General features: G+C 50.5%; 1 protein-coding gene across 2 annotated transcripts; it reads right to left on the bottom strand.

The window, feature by feature from the left end:
• Positions 1-3583: 3583 nt before the first annotated feature.
• LOC149428998 (WD repeat domain phosphoinositide-interacting protein 1-like) lies at positions 3584-22183 on the bottom strand. Of its 2 annotated transcripts, none has more exons than XM_089666843.1 (13): positions 22039-22183; positions 19138-19220; positions 17170-17339; positions 16996-17092; positions 13687-13784; positions 13074-13166; positions 12933-13003; positions 10669-10776; positions 6104-6265; positions 5919-6026; positions 5261-5382; positions 5081-5181; positions 3584-3833 (listed from the first exon to the last, which is right to left on the bottom strand). In XM_089666843.1, exons 1-13 carry the CDS (start codon positions 22098-22100, stop codon positions 3792-3794), a joined length of 1317 nt encoding a protein of 438 aa, XP_089522969.1. In that variant the 5' UTR covers positions 22101-22183; the 3' UTR covers positions 3584-3791. The 2 variants fall into 2 exon arrangements, with proteins under 2 accessions (XP_089522969.1, XP_089522970.1); XM_089666844.1 differs by having other exon boundaries at positions 22013-22131.
• Positions 22184-22628: the final 445 nt, after the last annotated feature.

Here is a 22628-nt window from a genome sequence, read left to right as displayed (position 1 = left end):
TGTTGATTGAGAAAGACAGGAATTCAGTGAAGATCAATATGTCCAAAAACAGTCCAACTGAGGGCTGGGCAACAGCAACAAAACACGAATAGGCCCACAGAAAAACAACTGAAACTGGGCACTGCCTGCAGCACAGGGAGACTGCAAGTGCAGAGACATTGACCTTCGATGGTGCTATAGGCCACATGCTGGTTCAGGCCTATTAAAAGTCCAGGATTTGTCCCACAGAATTTCCCAAGAGGGAAAAAAAAAAAAAACTCTTCTAGGAATGTAGACTAAGGTTTTACCATCAATTTAGAATTGCCTCCATCCCTCAGAACCTGGGCTTCAAAAGCAATACCGTAGGACAAGGAGCCTTGCAGCAGGGTGACAGATTGGTCCTTGAGATATAAAAAAAAATTTGGAAGACCAAATGAGAGTCTGCCAAGAGTCAGAGTACCATACGTGCCTGGGCCAGACAGGATCACCGCAATGTCCTTCATCTGAATGTAGAGCAGTGGTTCTCAACCTTTCTAATGCCGCGACCCCTTAATACAGTTCCTCATGTTGTGGTGACCCCCAACCATAAAATTATTTTCGTTGCTACTTCATAACTGTAATTTTGCAGTGGGAGGAGTAGTGCCATGTCATTGGTGTCAGCGGGAGGAATAGTGCCCCATCGTTGGCGTCAGTGGGGGGAGGAATAGTGCCCCATCGTTGGCGTCAGTGGGGGGAGGAATAGTGCCCCATCGTTGGCGTCAGTGGGGGGAGGAATAGTGCCCCATCGTTGGCGTCAGTGGGGGGAGGAATAGTGCCCCATCGTTGGCGTCAGTGGGGGGAGGAATAGTGCCCCATCGTTGGCGTCAGTGGGGGGAGGAATAGTGCCCCATCGTTGGCGTCAGTGGGGGGAGGAATAGTGCCCCATCGTTGGCGTCAGTGGGGGGAGGAATAGTGCCCCATCGTTGGCGTCAGTGGGGGGAGGAATAGTGCCCCATCGTTGGCGTCAGTGGGGGGAGGAATAGTGCCCCATCGTTGGCGTCAGTGGGGGGAGGAATAGTGCCCCATCGTTGGCGTCAGTGGGGGGAGGAATAGTGCCCCATCGTTGGCGTCAGTGGGGGGAGGAATAGTGCCCCAACGTTGGCGTCAGTGGGGGGAGGAATAGTGCCCCATCGTTGGTGTCAGTGGGGGGAGGAATAGTGCCCCATCATTGGTATTAGTGACACCAATGATGGGGCACTATTCCCACTGACACCAATGATACTTACCTTGCTGACCCCTGCTCCAGCCTGGGCTCGCTCGCTCCCTCCCTCTCCCATGGTACAGACACTTACCGGTCAGATGTCTTCCTTCTCCGGCCGCTCTCCTCTTCTTCACTCGCTCGATCTTCGCGGGGCCGCTCGGCTCCTCCTTTCCAAGCTCCACCTCCTCGCCGGTGATTGGCCGCCTGTGTGCCTCTCCTGAGCTACAGTTCCGGCGGCCAATCACCGACGAGGAAGGATTGATCCCGGGGGTGTGTCCAGATGACAGGGACGGCATGTCATCCCGCCCACACCTGGAGACGGATCAAGGAGCGGTGTCTCGGTTCCTAAGGCCATCGGAAATATGTGTTTTCCGATGGTCTTAGGGGACCCCTGGGAAAGTGTTGTTCGACCCCCAAAGGGGTCGCGACCCCCAGGTTGAGAACCGCTGATGTAGAGGATGGAGTTTTAGGAGAGGAAAAGCATAGATCAGATTCCATGGAGCCATCAGAGCACCCACTGCTTCCTCTAGAGAAATTCCTTTACGTGAAGATAACTCTGTCCAGTCTATTGTTGAACCTTGAGGTCAGTAGGTCCATGTCCAGCAACCCTCATATGTGACAGATTGTAGAACACCTCCCCAGGGTCCAGGTGCTGAGACTGGACTCAGCACTGGTAAGAGCTACAGACTAATGTTCAAGTTTTAAAAGTGGTGCCCAACAGATCATTAATGACCAACACAGTCTCCATAAATGTGCAAGGGATAGCAGAAGACCGCACCTCCTGTGTAGGCTCCTCTATTGTGGATTTAAGGGGCAGAGACTTTATGGATCAGGGCTCAGAGGAGAAGGCTGCAAGCAGATTAGAGAAGGATTCTGCAGGGGAAGGTGTGGAAAGTAAGGCCTTTGTGGTCAAATCCTGCAGGACTGCTGTGAAATCTTCCCAGGATAGGACGGAAGAGGCCACCATGCTGGACGGGGCTGGGGAAGAATCAGATGAGGGTATAGACTGCAGCACAAGGCAAAATTACAGTCCATCTATGTCAGGCACCACATGAAGTTTTAATGGACTTTGAGCTGGGGATACCAGCTGAACCCTCCTGTCTATGGTTAAGATGAGTTGCATTGTAGGGAGTGTACCTGTCTGCTGGGTATTGATAGGGTCAGGGGGTCCAAGGTCACTGTAGGTGGGTAGTAGAGACTTACTGAGTGTCATTATATACTTTGGAGAAGGTGCTTCCTCAGCGCTGAATGGTGGATAAAGTGCACAACACACTATTCAGCAGACGTGACCACACGATCCCTCAGCATTAACCACTTCTGCTTCTATTCATCAGAATGTGGGATCTTTAATTAGGGCCCACAGAACCAAATAAAGAGGCAACTCCCAGTGCACGCCCCCTATAGCCTTCTCAGACAGGGCCACACCTGGCCACATCTGGGGCTCTGCCACGCCTCTGGACCTCTGCGGCTAAACACTGGAGGGCACCCCAACACAGAGCCCAGTACACACACGTGCCAGGTGCCCCCCACAATCACTCAGTCCATGGGGACTGGATATGACCTTCAAAATGATTACTGCAGATACACCAATCTGGAGTCTGTGCAAGGAGAGAGCGGCTCGGCAGCATGTAGAAGGGATTTGGACTTGGGGGGAAAAAGCAAGCAGAAATTGTTGGATTTCAAAGCCATTTATCCCCCATAGGACACTAGCAAAAACTGAGTCATGCTGGGAGTAGGAGGAGTTACACGGGGTTTGTTTGCCAGTGTCCAATCCTCCTTAAAGTAGGAGTAATACCCGGCAGACTTCCCGTGTTCCTCGATGGGGGAGGGGCAGAGACACACTATACAGATCTGCAATGCTTTCCTCTGAATGAAGGCGGGCGGAGCCATTTGATGGGGGAGGGGCAGACACACACTATACAGATCTGCAATGCTTTCCTCTGAATGAAGGCGGGCGGAGCCATTTGATGGGGGAGGGGCAGATACACACTATACAGATCTGCAATGCTTTCCTCTGAATGAAGGCGGGCGGAGCCATTCGATGGGGGAGGGGCAGAGACACAAACTATACAGATCTGCAATGCTTTCCTCTGAATGAAGGCGGGCGGAGCCATTTGATGGGGGAGGGGCAGAGACACACTATACAGATCTGCAATGCTTTCCTCTGAATGAAGGCGGGCGGAGCCATTCGATGGGGGAGGGGCAGAGACACAAACTATACAGATCTGCAATGCTTTCCTCTGAATGAAGGCGGGCGGAGCCATTTGATGGGGGAGGGGCAGAGACACACTATACAGATCTGCAATGTTTTCCTCTGAATGAAGGCTGGTGGAGCCATTCTGTTGTTAGGGATTCACAAGGCCATACATTGCAGAGTTTTATTTCGGTTTCAGATTGCTTGTAGATTAGTATATGAAGAAGATTTCTATATGAATGTTACACATACAAAGCATAAATTAGGACATGTGACTATAGAATGATACAGAATATTCACTGGAAATATCTTACAATAGTAAACATCCTCCACATTAGTCTCACTCCCACACCTGCGATTTGGCTTGTCCTTGTCTGGTCACGGCCCGGCGTCTCTCTGACCTCTGCGACACAAACTTATCTACCAAAACCAAAACAAATCCATCTTATTCTCCCGAGCGGGGATTATAAATACAAGACAACATGGCGGTGTGAGCGCAGCAAGACAATGGTGGGCATGACGTCTCCTCGCATACATGGAACACGTATGTAGAGATAACACTGGCATTGCACATAGAAGGGGAAGGAACACATATACCATGGCTATGTACAGACAGGCAGGGTGAAGGAAACATACACAGACTGACCACAGGACAGGTACAACCTCCAGTGGGGAGCGGTGGAGGAATCTGACCAACATGGCCACAAGAGGTTCAGAAAGACATGCATGGTCATCAGAGCTCACAGCCACTGCTAGGATCAACCTATGACATCAGAGAGTGAAGCTATGACATCAGAGCTCACAGCCACTGCTAGGATCAACCTATGACATCAGAGAGTGAAGCTATGACATCAGAGCTCACAGCCACTGCTAGGATCAACCTATAACATCAGAGTTAACCTATGACATCAGAGCTCACAGCCACTGCTGGGATCAACCTATGGCATCAGAGGGTGGACCTATGACATCAGAGAGTGGACCTATGACATCAGAGCTCACAGCCACTGCTGGGATCAACCTATTAACATCAGAGAGTGGACCTATGACATCAGAGTGAACCTAGGACATCAGAGAGTGGACCTAGGACATCAGAGCTCACAGCCACTGCTGGGATCAACCTATGGACATCAGAGAGTGAACCTATGACATCAGAGCCAGCAACCAGTGCTGGGAGGAACCCATGATATTGGAGCTTGCAGCCATCTCTGTGATGAACCTATGATATCAGAGAATTAACCTATGACATCAGAGCTCATAGCCACTGATGGGATGAACCTATGCTAAGCCTGCAGATAACTATGAGATGAACCCATGACATCAGAGGTCACCCATGTATACTGCACTTTCAATGGCCACTCACCATGACACAGCACTGAGGAGTAAAGATGGCACCTAAGACTGGCTATACGGGGGGGGGGGCAGTTACAGAGCCTGCATGCATCTAATGGAAAGGAAGGGTCAGGAAGGGACAAGGCACGGGTTAGCACCCGGGATTGGCTGTATATGACAGAACAGGAAGAAATACACAGAAATATCTGCAGAATGTTCTTGTTCTATGGTAGACTGCAAGGCACCTCCAGCACAATTCTTGGTATGTAAAGTGCATGGTGCGGTCCTGGGTGAGTGCACCTTCCCCCCAACTTCTCTCAGGGACCCTGAATGCTCACAGGAGGAAATTCTCTCTCATCGTCCAGCTGAACCGGTCCAACTGCAAACTCGTGTTCTGGAAGCAGCTCACCACGCAGGGCCCCTCCATCTTCTGAGTAACCTGAGGTTGGAACAAGCAAATGTTAATTCCCAATCAACCAAACGCCTACACCACTGTCCCCTTCAGGGGGCGCTCTCACCTGTAACAGTGGATGAGGAGGGTACGTTACTTGGCCTGGCTACAGTGGCAGCATAAGATGTAGGCGCTGAACTCTCTGCCGATCCTTCTCCACCTTTCTCCGACTTGCTGCTGTCCAGGAGGCTGCAGAGACCAGAGAGATTACCAGCACAGAGTTCGCACTTCAGTCCTGACCAGCTGAGAGGACATGTACAGACCGCCAGGAACTGACAGCAAAGAGACGCTGACCACTGGTCCTAGTCACAGTGTGACGCCCATCCCAGTCCCCATAGGACCCCCTCCACCAGTCCCAGTCCCCACAGAATCCAGGACCTCCTGTCCCAGTCCCCATAGGACCTCCTGTCCCAGTCCCCATAGGACCTCCTGTCCCAGTCCCCATAGGACCTCCTGTCCCAGTCCCCATAGGACCTCCTGTCCCAGTCCCCATAGGACCTCCTGTCCCAGTCCCCATAGGACCTCCTGTCCCAGTCCCCATAGGACCTCCTGTCCCAGTCCCCATAGGATCCCTCTCTGTCTATCCCCGTCCCCATAGGACCTCCTGTCCCAGTCCCCATAGGATCCCTCTCTGTCTATCCCCATGGGACCCTCCCACCATCTCACCCCCCCCCCCCCAGTCCCCACATGACCCCCTCCGCCTGCCCCTGAAGTAGTACAGTCACCTGTGTTTCTTTATCAGGACACACTCGCCCCCATCCTGCGGGTCCACATTGTAGATGTAGAGATGGCCACTGGATGAGGCGACCAGCAGTCGGGGAAGTTTGTGAATTCTGGAAGCAGAGAGGACAAGTTGATGGTTTTCAGCCAATCGGGGAGCGGAGATCTTTAGTGTCATAGACGGACTTACGTCACCAAAGTGCAAGTGTTCTTGTGGCCGGAGAAGCCGAGGCGCACCGTGGCGAATGCCCGGTCCTGGTTCATCATGTCTGACACCTGAGCTGGGAGGTAGTTGGACGCCACCATAAACATCTTCCCCATGTAGCCGCTCCAGGAGGACGCTTCCTCCAATCTGGGGAATTTATTACAGATGAAGACCAATCACATCACACGTTATTGGGTTCAATATGCAATGCCAGAAAACCTGAGCAGACATGCAGGGGGCTCATTCCAGTTCCTGGGGGAGGTTGTCTAGCCAATCACTGTGCAGGAGAAGCATTGTGACATCACAAGGATGATAAACAAGAACTCGGGAAAAGCGACCCCACAAAGGACAGGAAACTGCGCTGACATTGTGGGTGGAGCCTGCTTTCCCATCCAGAACTGAACCCAGCTATGGAGGACTGCAGGGGTACAAGGCGGGGGATGGAAACATGAACAGCTGATTAATGATGAAGCATGCCATGTTCCTCAGGTCTGACGAGACAACGGAGCAGAGACATTGTACAATACAGAGAGAGCCAGGTAGGAGCAGAGACATCGTACAATACAGACAGCGCCAGGTAGGAGCAGAGACATCGTACAATACAGACAGCGCCAGGTAGGGGCAGAGACATCGTACAATACAGACAGCGCCAGGTAGGAGCAGAGACATCGTACAATACAGAGAGAGTGCCAGGTAGGAGCAGAGACATCGTACAATACAGACAGCGCCAGGTAGGAGCAGAGACATCGTACAATACAGACAGCGCCAGGTAGGAGCAGAGACATCGTACAATACAGAGAGAGTGCCAGGTAGGAGCAGAGACATCGTACAATACAGACAGCGCCAGGTAGGAGCAGAGACATCGTACAATACAGACAGCGCCAGGTAGGAGCAGAGACATCGTACAATACAGACAGCGCCAGGTAGGAGCAGAGACATCGTACAATACAGACAGCGCCAGGTAGGAGCAGAGACATCGTACAATACAGACAGCGCCAGGTAGGGGCAGAGACATCGTACAATACAGACAGCGCCAGGTAGGAGCAGAGACATCGTACAATACAGACAGCGCCAGGTAGGGGCAGAGACATCGTACAATACAGACAGCGCCAGGTAGGAGCAGAGACATCGTACAATACAGACAGCGCCAGGTAGGAGCAGAGACATCGTACAATACAGACAGCGCCAGGTAGGAGCAGAGACAGCGTACAATACAGACAGCGCCAGGTAGGAGCAGAGACATCGTACAATACAGACAGCGCCAGGTAGGAGCAGAGACATCGTACAATACAGACAGCGCCAGGTAGGGGCAGAGACATCGTACAATACAGACAGCGCCAGGTAGGAGCAGAGACATCGTACAATACAGACAGCGCCAGGTAGGAGCAGAGACATCGTACAATACAGACAGCGCCAGGTAGGAGCAGAGACATCTTACAATACAGACAGCGCCAGGTAGGAGCAGAGACATCGTACAATACAGACAGCGCCAGGTAGGAGCAGAGACATCGTACAATACAGACAGCGCCAGGTAGGAGCAGAGACATCGTACAATACAGACAGCGCCAGGTAGGAGCAGAGACATCGTACAATACAGACAGCGCCAGGTAGGAGCAGAGACATCGTACAATACAGACAGCGCCAGGTAGGAGCAGAGACATCGTACAATACAGACAGCGCCAGGTAGGAGCAGAGACATCGTACAATACAGACAGCGCCAGGTAGGAGCAGAGACATCTTACAATACAGACAGCGCCAGGTAGGAGCAGAGACATCGTACAATACAGACAGCGCCAGGTAGGAGCAGAGACATCGTACAATACAGACAGCGCCAGGTAGGAGCAGAGACATCGTACAATACAGACAGCGCCAGGTAGGAGCAGAGACATCGTACAATACAGACAGCGCCAGGTAGGGGCAGAGACATCGTACAATACAGACAGCGCCAGGTAGGGGCAGAGACATCGTACATTACAGACAGCGCCAGGTAGGGGCAGAGACATCGTACAATACAGAGAGAGCGCCAGGTAGGGGCAGAGACATCTTACAATACAGACAGCGCCAGGTAGGGGCAGAGACATCTTACAATACAGAGAGAGCGCCAGGTAGGGGCAGAGACATCGTACAATACAGAGAGAGCCAGGTAGGAGCAGAGACATCGTACAATACAGACAGCACCAGGTAGGGGCAGAGACATCGTAAATACAGACAGCGCCAGGTAGGGGCAGAGACATCGTACAATACAGACAGCACCAGGTAGGGGCAGAGACATCGTACAATACAGAGAGAGCGCCAGGTAGGGGCAGAGACATTGAGTATTATTGTTAGGGGCAAAGCTTTCTTGTGTCAGTACAGTGGAGTGGGACCAAGCCAAGTGTCAGAGATGAAAGTCTAGGAATCAGATGTACTTTATAGATCCTTTATAGAGAGAATTCCCAGAATTGGCTGCAGTCACTGTAACCTGGCCACACTGCAAAACAGACCATTTCCTCCACATCACCTCCCTACAATGGTGTCACTTCTATAGGCATTTCTCCAGTAGTCTTCAAGCTTCATAAACACAATGAAAACCTGTCATCATAATGAGCATTGCTTCCTTCTCCATCTTCCACACCTCGGAACAAATCCAAACAGATAGTGGGCAAAAAAAGAAAATCTTCATATGAAGAGACTGAGCCCCATCTGGTTTGCAAAAAACTCAGAGGCAGTTTGGGGGTGTAAAGTGGTGACCGCATCTCCCAAAGGGTGGGGAGTTATGGAACAGATATCCGAAATCTTGGAATTCCTTTACACGCTATTCCTGCTGACATTCATCTCCCAGCGAGACACATTAAAGCAGAAGAGGCAGAGGTGTCCATTGACCTGCTCATATAGACTTTGGTCACTTTCATCCTGGACCTACACAGCTACCTCTGCAGAAAAGGACTCCATCTTGGCCAACTGACCGCAGCCATCCAGGGAAAGGCAGAGAATATGGTAGATGGAGATCACCAAAATGGTCTTCACATTACAAGCACTGTTTGTGGACCTCAGCAGAGAATATCTCATATGGAGATCACCAAGATGGTCTTCACATTACAAGCACTGTTTGTGGACCTCAGCAGAGAATATGGTAGATGGAGATCACCAAAATGGTCTTCACATTACAAGCACTGTTTGTGGACCTCAGCAGAGAATCTCATATGGAGATCACCAAGATGGTCTTCACATTACAAGCACTGTTTGTGGACCTCAGCAGAGAATATCTCATATGGAGATCACCAAGATGGTCTTCACATTACAAGCACTGTTTGTGGACCTCAGCAGAGAATATGGTAGATGGAGATCACCAAAATGGTCTTCACATTACAAGCACTGTTTGTGGACCTCAGCAGAGAATCTCATATGGAGATCACCAAGATGGTCTTCACATTACAAGCACGGTTTGTGGACCTCAGCAGAGAATCTCATATGGAGATCACCAAGATGGTCTTCACATTACAAGCACTGTTTGTGGACCTCAGCAGAGAATCTCATATGGAGATCACCAAGATGGTCTTCACATTATATAAGCTGTTTATGGACCTCAGCAGACCTCAAATCCAGAAATACCGACATTTTAGATCCATTAATTTTAGGTTCTCTTTTTCTCTAGCCTGTCGAATAATAATTTCACAAACTTTATAGTTCAGGAGCTGAATAGGAAAGGCTGTAGGAGGAGGAGGACCTGGTGGCAGTATGCGGAAAAGGACCCGATGAACCCAATTGAACACAAACATTGGTATCTGTGCATCTTTGCTGAAAGTGTAGAACAGCCATTCTTCTATCAATTGCACTGCGATGGTTCCTAACCCTTTCTCTGGAATACCTACAAATGGCACATTTTCCAGATGGTCTAGCTTATCCATCAGTAGAGTAACACCTCTGGGGAAGTAAGCTATGTCCATTTGTAAAGGAGCTAGTGCATCCTCCAACTCGCCCACCTGACCCTCTAGTGTGGAGGTCCTTTCTAGGAACTTTTGTATATCACGGTGGAGGAGGGATAGGTGATTTGTAGAAGGTGAAGGGAGGACATCTGTAAGCGAGGGTTCAGGCTTGTCCCTCCATGAAGGAATACACAGGGAACCACCAGTGGTGTCCTCCTGAAACACATCAGGGACCCCCCCCAAGAGTATTTACTATAGATGGGCATGGAGTGGGAAAGCTGTCGGTTCCACGCCCCTTCTGTGTCTAGTGGCAGAGGATCCTCATTGGGTTGCGGTTTTATTCCATATGTCCCACTGCAGCTTGGCTCTAAGGTTCCTTCCCCCCTCTGGTCATGCTCAGCATGGTGGACTAGAGCCAGGATAGGGCTGTGTAAATAGCTGGCAAGGATGTGCTTAGTCATGGCAAGAAAAGAGAAGGCAAAGAGCTCTGTAGACAGGTACACAGGAATGGGAGCCCCGAGAAACTGCTGCCTCTAAGGTGCAGGCCTCACCCAGCATTGTAACATCACAACCTGATATTTCACATATTTCCCACAGCAGCCGAATGCAGCACTGGTAATACCTGGGGATTGGGGGGGTACTCACCGCTCCAAGGGAACTTCCAGGCGGAAGATGTGCACAGTCTCGGTGTTGCTGGACACACATAGGAACTGACAGTCTGTACTGAACACCAGAGAATTTATAGAGACATACCTGGAAGACAATCACCAGCAATGACCAACCACAAAACTGCTTCCTAACTTGAAGAACAGAAACTGCAATCCTATTGGTTGATAGGAAAAGCAGAGACCTGATAAGTTGTGCTCTTCAAAGGGCTCTCCTCCCAACAAAGAAGCTGCAATGGAGCAACCTGGGGAGGCACCTCAAATGTACAGGAGAAGGCAACAGAGGTATATAAATGTGGGTGGAGCAGTGGCAGTATAGGCGGAGTATAGTAGAAGGGGTGGAGCAGTGGCAGTATAGGCAGAGTACAGTAGAAGGGGTGGAGCAGTGGCAGTGTAGGCAGAGTACAGTAGAAGGGGTGGAGCAGTGGCAGTGTAGGCGGAGTATAGTAGAAGGGGTGGAGCAATAGCAGTATAGGCAGAGTATAGTAGAAGGGGTGGAGCAGTGGCAGTATAGGCAGAGTATAGTAGAAGGGGTGGAGCAGTGGCAGTATAGGCAGAGTATAGTAGAAGGGGTGGAGCAGTGGCAGTATAGGCAGAGTATAGTAGAAGGGGTGGAGCAGTGGCAGTATAGGCAGAGTATAGTAGAAGGGGTGGAGCAGTGGCAGTATAGGCAGAGTATAGTAGAAGGGGTGGAGCAGTGGCAGTATAGGCAGAGTATAGTAGAAGGGGTGGAGCAGTGGCAGTATAGGCAGAGTATAGTAGAAGGGGTGGAGCAGTGGCAGTATAGGCAGAGTATTGTAGAAGGGGTGGAGCAGTGGCAGTATAGGCAGAGTATAGTAGAAGGGGTGGAGCAGTGGCAGTATAGGTGGAGTATAGTAGAAGGGGTGGAGCAGTGGCAGTGTAGGCAGAGTATAGAAGAGGGTGGAGCAGTGGCAGTATAGGTGGACAATAGTAGAAGGGAGTGGAGCAGTGGCGGTGTAGGTGGAGTATAGTAGAAGGGAGTGGAGCAGTGGCGGTGTAGGTGGAGTATAGTAGAAGGGGTGGAGCAATAGCAGTATAAGCAGAGTATAGTAGAAGGGGTGGAGCAGTGGCAGTATAGGCGGAGTATAGTAGAAGGGGTGGAGCAGTGGCAGTATAGGCGGAGTATAGTAGAAGGGGTGGAGCAGTGGCGGTGTAGGTGGAGTATAGTAGAAGGGGTGGAGCAATAGCAGTATAAGCAGAGTATAGTAGAAGGGGTGGAGCAGTGGCAGTATAGGCGGAGTATAGTAGAAGGGGTGGAGCAGTGGCAGTGTAGGCAAAGTATAGAAAAGGGTGGAGCAGTGGCAGTATAGGTGGACAATAGTAGAAGGGAGTGGAGCAGTGGCGGTGTAGGTGGAGTATAGAAGGGAGTGGAGCAGTGGCGGTGTAGGCGGAGTATAGTAGAAGGGGTGGAGCAGTGACAGTGTAGGCGGAGTATAGTAGAAGGGGTGGAGCAGTGACAGTGTAGGTGGAGTATAGTACAAGGGGGTGGAACAGTGACAGTATAGGAGAATTGTAGAGGTGCTGGAGAAGTGGCGGTGTAAGTGGACAATAGTAGAAGGAAGTGGTGCAGTGGTAGTGTAGGCGGAGTATAGTAGAAGGGGTGGAGCAGTGGCAGAGTACAGTAGAAGGGGTGGAGCAGTGGCAGTGTAGGCAGAGTATAGAAGAGGGTGGAGCAGTGGCAGTATAGGTGGACAATAGTAGAAGGGAGTGGGGCGGTGTAGGTGGAGTATAGAAGAGGGTGGAGCAGTGGCAGTATAGGTGGACAATAGTAGAAGGGAGTGGAGCAGTGGCGGTGTAGGTGGAGTATAGTAGAAAAGGGGTGGAGTAGTGGCAGTGTAGGTGGAGTATAGAAGGGAGTGGAGCAGTGGCAGTACAGGTGGACAATAGTAGAAGGGAGTGGAGCAGTGGCGGTGTAGGTGGAGTATAGTAGAAAAGGGGTGGAGCAGTGGCGGTGTACGTGGAGTATAGTAGAAAAGGGGTGGAGCAGTGGCGGTGTACGTGGAGTATAGTAGAAAAGGGGTGGAGCAGTGGCGGTGTACGTGGAGTATAGTAGAAAAGGGGAAGAGCAGTGGTAGTGTAGGTGGAGTATAGAAGGGAGTGGAGCAGTGGCGGTGTAGGTGGAGTATAGAAGGGAGTGGAGCAGTGGCGGTGTAGTATAGAAGGGGGTGGAGCAGGGGTGGTGTACGTGGAGTATAGTAGAAGGGGGTGAAGCAGGGCTCTGACCTCTTCATTCCTCTGCGGAATTCATACAACTTCTGCCCTTCTGGGATGGAGAAGACACGGATCACTGTCCCCTGTAGGGAAGAGGCCGGTCAGTTATGCAAGTTTTGGGTGGAGAAAGGATGCACAGAGCACTGGACTCACTTTTTCAGAAGCGCTGGCCAGTTTGGTCCCTGTAGGACTGAAGGCAATGGCGGCCAGGGGGCTGTCATGAGCTGGAATGGAGCATTCCGTTTTCTGCAGGAAAAGATTTTTTTTTATTTTAATTGAAATATTAACAAACCAATTTTCAGGTCGACCTCTATGACATCATCAGGGGAAGGAAAGGATGGGGCACTGTGAGGTGGAGTCATAGCGGGCATTTCCTGATAGGAGATGGTGGCGGGGAACTATACTGTTGCTGGCCACATACTAGAAGTTGTTTGAACGGCCATTTGATGCCTTGATGAATGCCATTCATTAGTTTCAATACTGGATTTTGGAATGAATGGAGACTTCTGAACAAGAACCTTCACTGTTAGATACTCATTCAAGAAAAGGTGGAATTTTCTCCTCACTGCAGCTGGCAACAACCTCCCATCTCACCCCACTAATGGCTAAACACTGAACGAAGGTTTCTAAAGGTTCTACTATCGTTAGGCCTGTCATTGGTTTTATTCATCCAGGACCACTTCTGCTGGCTGTCTCATTAGATTGTAAGCTCCATGGAACAAGAATTCCCATCAGTGCCCTCAGATGGGCAGGTCACATGACTCACCAGCATGTTGGCATCATACACAACGATCTCCCCCGTGGAGGAGCTGCCAGGGTAGGCCAGGAAGGAATTGGAATGGTTTATAGAAAGGGCACAGAGACCTGCAGAAAGGAGAGAGCACATCAGTCACAGCGCCGTCCTGCTGGAGAACACAAGAATCACAGCACTGACTTCTGCCTGTCTATTGGACAATGGGGCTCCCACTCATCACACCACTAACTGCACAATAGGTTCCCCTAAAATCTATGTCTGTGAAGGGTTATCACCTTGAAAGTACAGAACAATGGGAAGGAGACTAGATACCACAGAACGTATGTGGAAGGACTAGGTCTGAGCTATGATGAGGATACAAAGCTACACCCTATACAGATGGGAAGCACAGAAGGGTCTGCTGCAGGAGCACGTCCTTCACCACCTACGTCCTTGTAAATGAATGTAATAAGTCCAGGGTCATGAAACATACATTATCATCTATAGAGCTGCATTCACCCCACTGAGCAGGAAGACTAGGCTACCACCAATACATGTGTGTCAAGGTGGAACATGGATACCCCAACCTACTGCACACCAACTGCCACTGAAAACACTAAATACTGTGCTGGCCTAGGTGCAAACATAATTCCAGTACATCAGGAAATGTTAGGGGGATAGCACAACTCTTCTGGAATGGGTCTCCAAATGCAAAGCTGTGTCTGGGTGGGGTATAGTGCTACCGATGTGCATTAAAAGCCATCAAGGTGACAGACAACTATAAAATGGACAGCAGACATTTAATCAACACACAGTTGGGCAAATCTTGTTAGGAGGCCTATATCGACTTCAAAATGACAGAATCCCAACATACCCAAGTCATGCACAAGGATTACAAGACAACATGTATGAAACAAGGTTCCACCCCTGGACAGACACTACATAAAACCATCATATCATTTACACGGGAAGTCATGGAAGAGGGATAGACCAGATTAAAGCCCCAGGTGTCAAGCCACACCTGACAGAGAAACATTCCCAATAGGTAGGGGAGCAATACCAGGTCCCAATCCAGAGACGTCAAGGCCATGTCAAGATCTTCTAGATCAAAAAGGGATCATTAGGAGGTCTCTCATGGAACCCAGACACTGAAGGGATACTGAATGTGATTGAAGGCCAACAAGAAAGAGGGGACCATGGTAGAAGAGAAATGCCTAGACACCTTTCCAGAAAATACTCTGGTCTGTTGGTGGACTAAGATTGCCAGTGTAATGTCCAGGGGAGTCCATCTCCAAGTGAAGCCTGTAGGAAGAGGTTTCAGCAGGAAAATCCAAACTGCAAGATGCGAGAAAGCACCCCACTTCAAGGAGGGTCTCCTAATGGTTCCACATGTACGGATCACATAAGCTGCATGTAAGGCCCCATGAGAGCCCATTTTGGCTGACCTTGTAGTAAAGCAGATCACTCAGAGGGCAGATAGGACTGATGGGTAGCAAACACCACAAAGTGCTCAACAGTACACAGCAAATTCCCCTGTAAGGAGGTGTATGATTGGAAGACTGGTATATACAGTGGTCTTTTGAGGGTATGGTTTTATTCAGGGAGGATCCAGACGTGCCAGTGTGTTGGGAACTCAGGTAGGAAAGAGTGGATATGCTATTGAGAACAGCATCAGAAGAATGAAAGGGGACAGCTGAATGAGAGGTTGATTACAAGGATTCAGCCTGATGGCTACAGGGGTGGGACCTGTCCACACAAAGACTGGAAAGGTAAATTGCCCAGAGACTTAGCTGGATGAACAAAACTGCTGCCCACTTGAAGAAGGTGGTGCTCCTTCATGCAGAAGGGATACTAGAGAGACCGAAAGACCTCTGGCAGCGAGTCTGGTGGACTGTGCGAGAAGTGGACTTTGACAGTCTTTGTGCCTTAGCTCCGTGGAAGAGGAAGGAGTAGACTGGGGTCCCATGGACCTTTCCACAAGTCTCCTGTGCCGAGGCAGGTTAGTGTGTTGCCCACTGCTGTGAATTGCTAATAACCGTTTTATAAGGAGGTCCAAAATACATCTACACTGTGCCGGCTTCAATCACTCCCGTCCTCCATACACCAGATAACCCAACGTCTACGCCGTGCCAGCTTCAATCACTCCCGTCCTCCATACACCAGATAACCCAACGTCTACGCTGTGCCGGCTTCAATCACTCCCGTCCTCCATACACCAGATAACCCAACGTCTACACCGTGCCAGCTTCAATCACTCCCGTCCTCCATACACCAGATAACCCAACGTCTACACTGTGCCGGCTTCAATCACTCCCGTCCTCCATACACCAGATAACCCAACGTCTACACCGTGCCAGCTTCATTCACCCCTGTCCTCCATACACCAGATAACCCAACGTCTACACCGTGCCGGCTTCAATCACTCCCGTCCTCCATACACCAGATAACCCAACGTCTACACCGTGCCAGCTTCAATCACTCCCGTCCTCCATACACCAGATAACCCAACGTCTACACCATGCCAGCTTCATTCACCCCTGTCCTCCATACACCAGATAACCCAATGTCTACACCGTGCCAGCTTCAATCACTCCCGTCCTCCATACACCAGATAACCCAACGTCTACACCGTGCCGGCTTCAATCACTCCCGTCCTCCATACACCAGATAACCCAACGTCTACACCATGCCAGCTTCATTCACCCCTGTCCTCCATACACCAGATAACCCAACGTCTACACCGTGTTGGCTTCAATCACTCCCGTCCTCCATACACCAGATAACCCAACGTCTACACCGTGCCGGCTTCAATCACTCCCGTCCTCCATACACCAGATAACCCAACGTCTACACCGTGTTGGCTTCAATCCCCTCCTCTATGAGTAGACGGGGTCACGTATAACATACAGCATCTTAGTTGCAGGTCATTGTACAGGTTGGAGACATTGAATCTTCGTCTCTACATGAAGACAGTTTGTTCTGCACTGGAATGTGTGTATTGTTGACATGACTGGTAATTCCACCATTCTACACATGTGCTCAGACACAGGAGTCCGTCACTAAGGGGCTCATAAAAAGTGGTAATAATGCTACCCAGTGATTTGCTTTACAAAATGCAAATGAATAACAGAATTGAATGACAGACCAGTAAAAATAAATAAATAAATAATCTGGAGGAAAACCTGGTCATGTGACCAGTCAAATTACATGGGCTGCTCTCCTCCAATCACAGAGGTTTCTCTGCTCCGTGGGGCTTCACCCACCTAATTTTTATGACAGAGGTGAGCTGCAGTGTGAATAGCATGATGAGATCCCCAAGAATCAGGCCCTTGCACAGCTTACCGGATCCATTCCGCGGAGTGTCCAGTAGTGTTTTTAGGAGCTTCATGTCTTTAATGTTATGGATGTAAATTGCCTCCTCCAGACACACCACCAACCTCTGCAACAAAAGGTAAGTCTGCAGTCAGCCAGCCCATCCCTTGTAGGATGTAGTCACAGGGAGATGCCAACACATACCTGTCGGTTCAGCCTGATGGAGAGGATGTTGGCGGAGTAGTTGTAGTTGCAGATTTCTGTACCTTTTTTAAAGTGAAACACATTCATTTGTCGTGGCTTGGAGTGACTGACGACAACCACCAGACTGCTGGAAAAAAGCCTTTCCACGATGTAGACATCTGGGAGATCGACTTGGAAACAAAGGACAGAATGATGAGAGAACACCAAAAATGGCCACTCCCTATCACCATTAACAGCCAACCCCCATCATAGCCCTATCGCCATTAACGACCACCCCCATCGGAACCCTCTCACCATTAACAGCCAACCCCCATCATAGCCCTATCGCCATTAACGACCACCCCCATCGGAACCCTCTCACCATTAACAGCCAACCCCCATCATAGCCCTATCGCCATTAACGACCACCCCCATCGGAACCCTCTCACCATTAACAGCCAACCCCCATCATAGCCCTATCGCCATTAACGACCACCCCCATCGGAGCCCTATCGCCATTAACAGCCAACCCCCATCATAGCCCTATCGCCATTAACGACCACCCCCCATCATAGCCCTATGGCCATTAAGGACCACCCCCATCGGAACCCTATCGCCATTAATGACCACCCCCATCGGAACCCTATCGCCATTAATGACCACCCCCATCGGAACCCTATCGCCATTAATGACCACCCCCATCGGAACCCTCCTGCCATTAACAGCCAACCCCCATCAGAACCCTCTCACCATTAACGGCAACCCCCCATCAGAGCACTATCGCCATTAACGACCACCCCCATCGGAACCCTCTCGCCATTAACAGCCAACCCCCATCATAGCCCTATCGCCATTAACAACCACCCCCATCGGAACCCTCTCACCATTAACGACCACCCCCATCGGAACCCTATCCCCATTAACGGCAACCCCCCATCGGAGCCCTATCGCCATTAACGACCACCCCCATCGGAACCCTATCCCCATTAACGACCACCCCCCATCGGAGCACTATCGCCAATAACGACCACCCCCCATCTGAGCCCTCTCGCCATCATAATGTGTTCAGGTAACACTGTAGATCCATGTATACAGCCTGGGGTGGACACAATTCAAGGCAAAGAAGAATCTTATACCCTGGACTGACATGGTCCACCCTTCCTCCACAATGAGACCCGGGAACACAAGGACCAGGGTCCACCCTTCCTCCACAATGAGACCCGGGAACACAAGGACCAGGGTCCACCCTTCCTCCACAATGAGACCCGGGAACACAAGGACCAGGGTCCACCCTTCCTCCACAATGAGACCCGGGAACACAAGGACCAGGGTCCACCCTTCCTCCACAATGAGACCCGGGAACACAAGGACCAGGGTCCACCCTTCCTCCACAATGAGACCCGGGAACACAAGGACCAGGGTCCACCCTTCCTCCACAATGAGACCCGGGAACACAAGGACCAGGGTCCACCCTTCCTCCACAATGAGACCCGGGAACACAAGGACCAGGGTCCACCCTTCCTCCACAATGAGACCCGGGAACACAAGGACCAGGGTCCACCCTTCCTCCACAATGAGACCCGGGAACACAAGGACCAGGGTCCACCCTTCCTCCACAATGAGACCCGGGAACACAAGGACCAGGGTCCACCCTTCCTCCACAATGAGACCCGGGAACACAAGGACCAGGGTCCACCCTTCCTCCACAATGAGACCCGGGAACACAAGGACCAGGGTCCACCCTTCCTCCACAATGAGACCCGGGAACACAAGGACCAAGGTCCACCCTTCCTCCACAATGAGACCCGGGAACACAAGGACCAGGGTCCACCCTTCCTCCACAATGAGACCCGGGAACACAAGGACCAAGGTCCACCCTTCATACTAATAGACACAAGGGGCCCACATACAGCATGTTTCCAGAAGACTCTGAGGACCCAGCCTGCCTATCTGGATGTAAATGATAGAAGACTGCAATAAACCACTTACAGCTTTCATGGACGAGATCCAAATGTTCTACAGAGCTGAGAGAAAAAAGCCGGTACCCCGTCCTCATCCCAATGGCCAATGACCTATTAAGAAAACAAAAAGTAGAAGCAAGGGATTCATCTGTAAGGTGCATGTGACAGTGATCGGTATGTACAGGAGAGGAGTGTGGGGTGTGTGACAGTGATCGGTATGTACAGGAGAGGAGTGTGGGGTGTGTGACAGTGATCGGTATGTACAGGAGAGGAGTGTGGGGTGTGTGACAGTGATCGGTATGTACAGGAGAGGAGTGTGGGGGGTGTGACAGTGATCGGTATGTACAGGAGAGGAGTGTGGGGGGTATGACAGTGACCGGTATGTACAGGAGAGGAGTGTGGGGTGTGTGACAGTGATCGGTATGTACAGGAGAGGAGTGTGGGAGGTGTGACAGTGACAGGTATGTACAGAGGAGGAGTGTGGGAGGTGTGACAGTGATCAGTATGTACAGGAGAGGAGTGTGGAGGTGTGACAGTGACAGGTATGTACAGAGGAGGAGTGTGGGGGGTATGACAGTGATCGGTATGTACAGGAGAGGAGTGTGGGGGGTATGACAGTGATCAGTATGTACAGGAGAGGAGTGTGGGGGGTATGACAGTGATCGGTATGTACAGGAGAGGAGTGTGGGAGGTGTGACAGTGATCGGTATGTACAGGAGAGGAGTGTGGGAGGTGTGACAGTGATCGGTATGTACAGGAGAGGAGTGTGGAGGTGTGACAGTGACAGGTATGTACAGAGGAGGAGTGTGGGGGGTATGACAGTGATCAGTATGTACAGGAGAGGAGTGTGGAGGTATGACAGTGATCAGTATGTACGGGAGAGGAGTGTGGGGGGTATGACAGTGATCAGTATGTACGGGAGAGGAGTGTGGGGGATTTAGTATTAGTACACACAGGGGGGTCGTGGTCCTGTAAATATAGTATTAGTAACCCCTCCCCCAATTACAGTGTGGTAGTGGTACACCCTCGCCCTGTACAGTATAGAGATAGTACATTCTTGTAAATATTTGTATACCCTCCCCATATGCAGAGTGAAATAGTATTACCTCCCCCCCCCCATACAGTATAGATAGTACAGTCCTGTATATATTAGTGTAGTAGACCCCCCCCGTACAGAATAGAGATGATCCAGTCCTGTATTTACTAGCCTACCCCCCCCCCCCCCATATGCAGAGTGTAGGAGTGGTTCCCCCCTGTAAAGTATACAGATGGTACAGTCCTGTATATATTAGGATACACCCCCCCCCCAATATGCAGAGTGTAGCAGTAGTGCCCTCCCCCGTACAGTCCTGTATACAATAGTATACCCCCCATATGAAGAGTGTAGTGGTCCCCCCCCCGTACAGTATATAGAGATGGTACAGTCTTGTATATTAGTATCCCCCCCCCCAATATGCAGAGTGTAGTAGTAGTGGTCCCCCCCCGTACAGTATATAGAGATGGTACAGTCCTGTATATATTAGTATACCCCCCCAATATGCAGAGTGTAGTAGTAGTGGTCGCCCCCTGTACAGTCCTGTATGTAAAATAGTATAACCCCCCCCCCCCATGCAGAGTGTAGTAGAGCCAAAAACAGTATAGAGATGGTACAGTCCTGTATATAATAATATACTGACCATATGCAGAGTGTAGTGGTAGTAGTGCCCCCCCCCCCCGTACAGTATACAGATGGTACAGTCCTGTATATAATAGTATACCCCCCATATGCAGACTGTAGTGGTCCTCCCCCGTACAGTATACAGATGGTACAGTCCTGTATATAATAGTATACCCCCCATATGCAGACTGTAGTGACCTCCCCCCGTACAGTATACAGATGGTACAGTCCTGTATATAATAGTATACCCCCCATATGCAGACTGTAGTGACCTCCCCCCGTACAGTATACAGATGGTACAGTCCTGTATATAATAGTATACCCCCCATATGCAGACTGTAGTGACCTCCCCCCGTACAGTATACAGATTGTACAGTCCTGTATATAATAGTATACCCCCCATAGGCCGAGTGTAGTAGTGTCCCCCCTGTACAGTATACAGATGGTACAGTCCTGTATATAATAGTATACCCCCCATATGCCGAGTGTAGTGGCCCCCCCTGTACAGTATACAGATTGTACGGTCCTGTTTATAATAGTATACCCCCCATATGCAGACTGTAGTGGTCCCCCCTGTACAGTATATAGATGGTACAGTCCTGTATATAATAGTATACCCCCCATATGCAGAGTGTAGTAGTCCCCCCTGTACAGTATACAGATGGTACAGTCCTGTATATAATAGTATACCCCCCATATGCAGAGTGTAGTAGTCCCCCCTGTACAGTATACAGATGGTACAGTCCTGTATATAATAGTATACCCCCCATATGCAGACTGTAGTGGTCCTCCCCCGTACAGTATACAGATGGTACAGTCCTGTATATAATAGTATACCCCCCATATGCAGACTGTAGTGCCCTCCCCCCGTACAGTATACAGATGGTACAGTCCTGTATATAATAGTATACCCCCCATATGCAGACTGTAGTGGTTCCCCCCGTACAGTATACAGATGGTACAGTCCTGTATATAATAGTATACCCCCCATATGCAGACTGTAGTGCCCTCCCCCCGTACAGTATACAGATGGTACAGTCCTGTATATAATAGTATACCCCCCATATGCAGACTGTAGTGGTTCCCCCCGTACAGTATACAGATGGTACAGTCCTGTATATAATAGTATACCCCCCATATGCAGACTGTAGTGGTCCTCCCCCGTACAGTATACAGATGGTACAGTCCTGTATATAATAGTATACCCCCCATATGCAGTGTGTGGTGGTGCCCCTCCCCCCCGTACAGTATAGAAATGGTACGGTCCAGTACGTGCAGTCCTGGTTGTAGGACAGGCAGACGGTCCCTCCGACTCCCCCCGGTTCGGTCTCCATCCTTTTCCCTCCTCACACCGGCTTCCTCCACATCCGGAATAAACAATCATCATCTGATCCCCGACCCCGCCCTTCCTTTACGGTCAGCCAATCAGTGCTTCAGCAACTGTATTTGTGGCGACACTTCCCGCCTCTTCTACAGCCAACGCATGCTGATTGGAGGGCGGGGCTCAGGCCGGACAGCTGATTGGCGCTCACTGCACACGTTGTCAACCTTAAGCGGCCATACTGGTGGTGGAAGTAGGAATGGGCGGGGCCATCGCGTCCTGTCCTCTGATAAGTGGGTGTGGAAGTGTGTGACTCCACCTCTTGTTCAGCATCCCATCCCGTGTAACGTGGACCTAGGGGGAGGAGCTCTGTGTACAGAGAGAAGAACACAACTACACTACATTGCCCCAAGTATTGTCCCCGCCCTCCAGGTGTTCCAATCCCCTCCCAATCACGTGATTCAGGTGCTCCAATCCCCTCCCAAGCATTGGATTCAGGTGCTCCAATCCCCTCCCAAGCATTGGATTCAGGTGCTCCAAT

Source organism: Staurois parvus, unplaced genomic scaffold, assembly GCF_062004578.1.
Source record: "Staurois parvus isolate SC_StPar_1 unplaced genomic scaffold, SC_StPar_1.0 ptg002869l, whole genome shotgun sequence".
NCBI lineage: Eukaryota > Metazoa > Chordata > Amphibia > Anura > Ranidae > Staurois > Staurois parvus.
The sequence above is the reverse complement of the archived record's forward strand: the minus strand, read 5'-3'. Positions and strand labels throughout refer to the sequence as shown.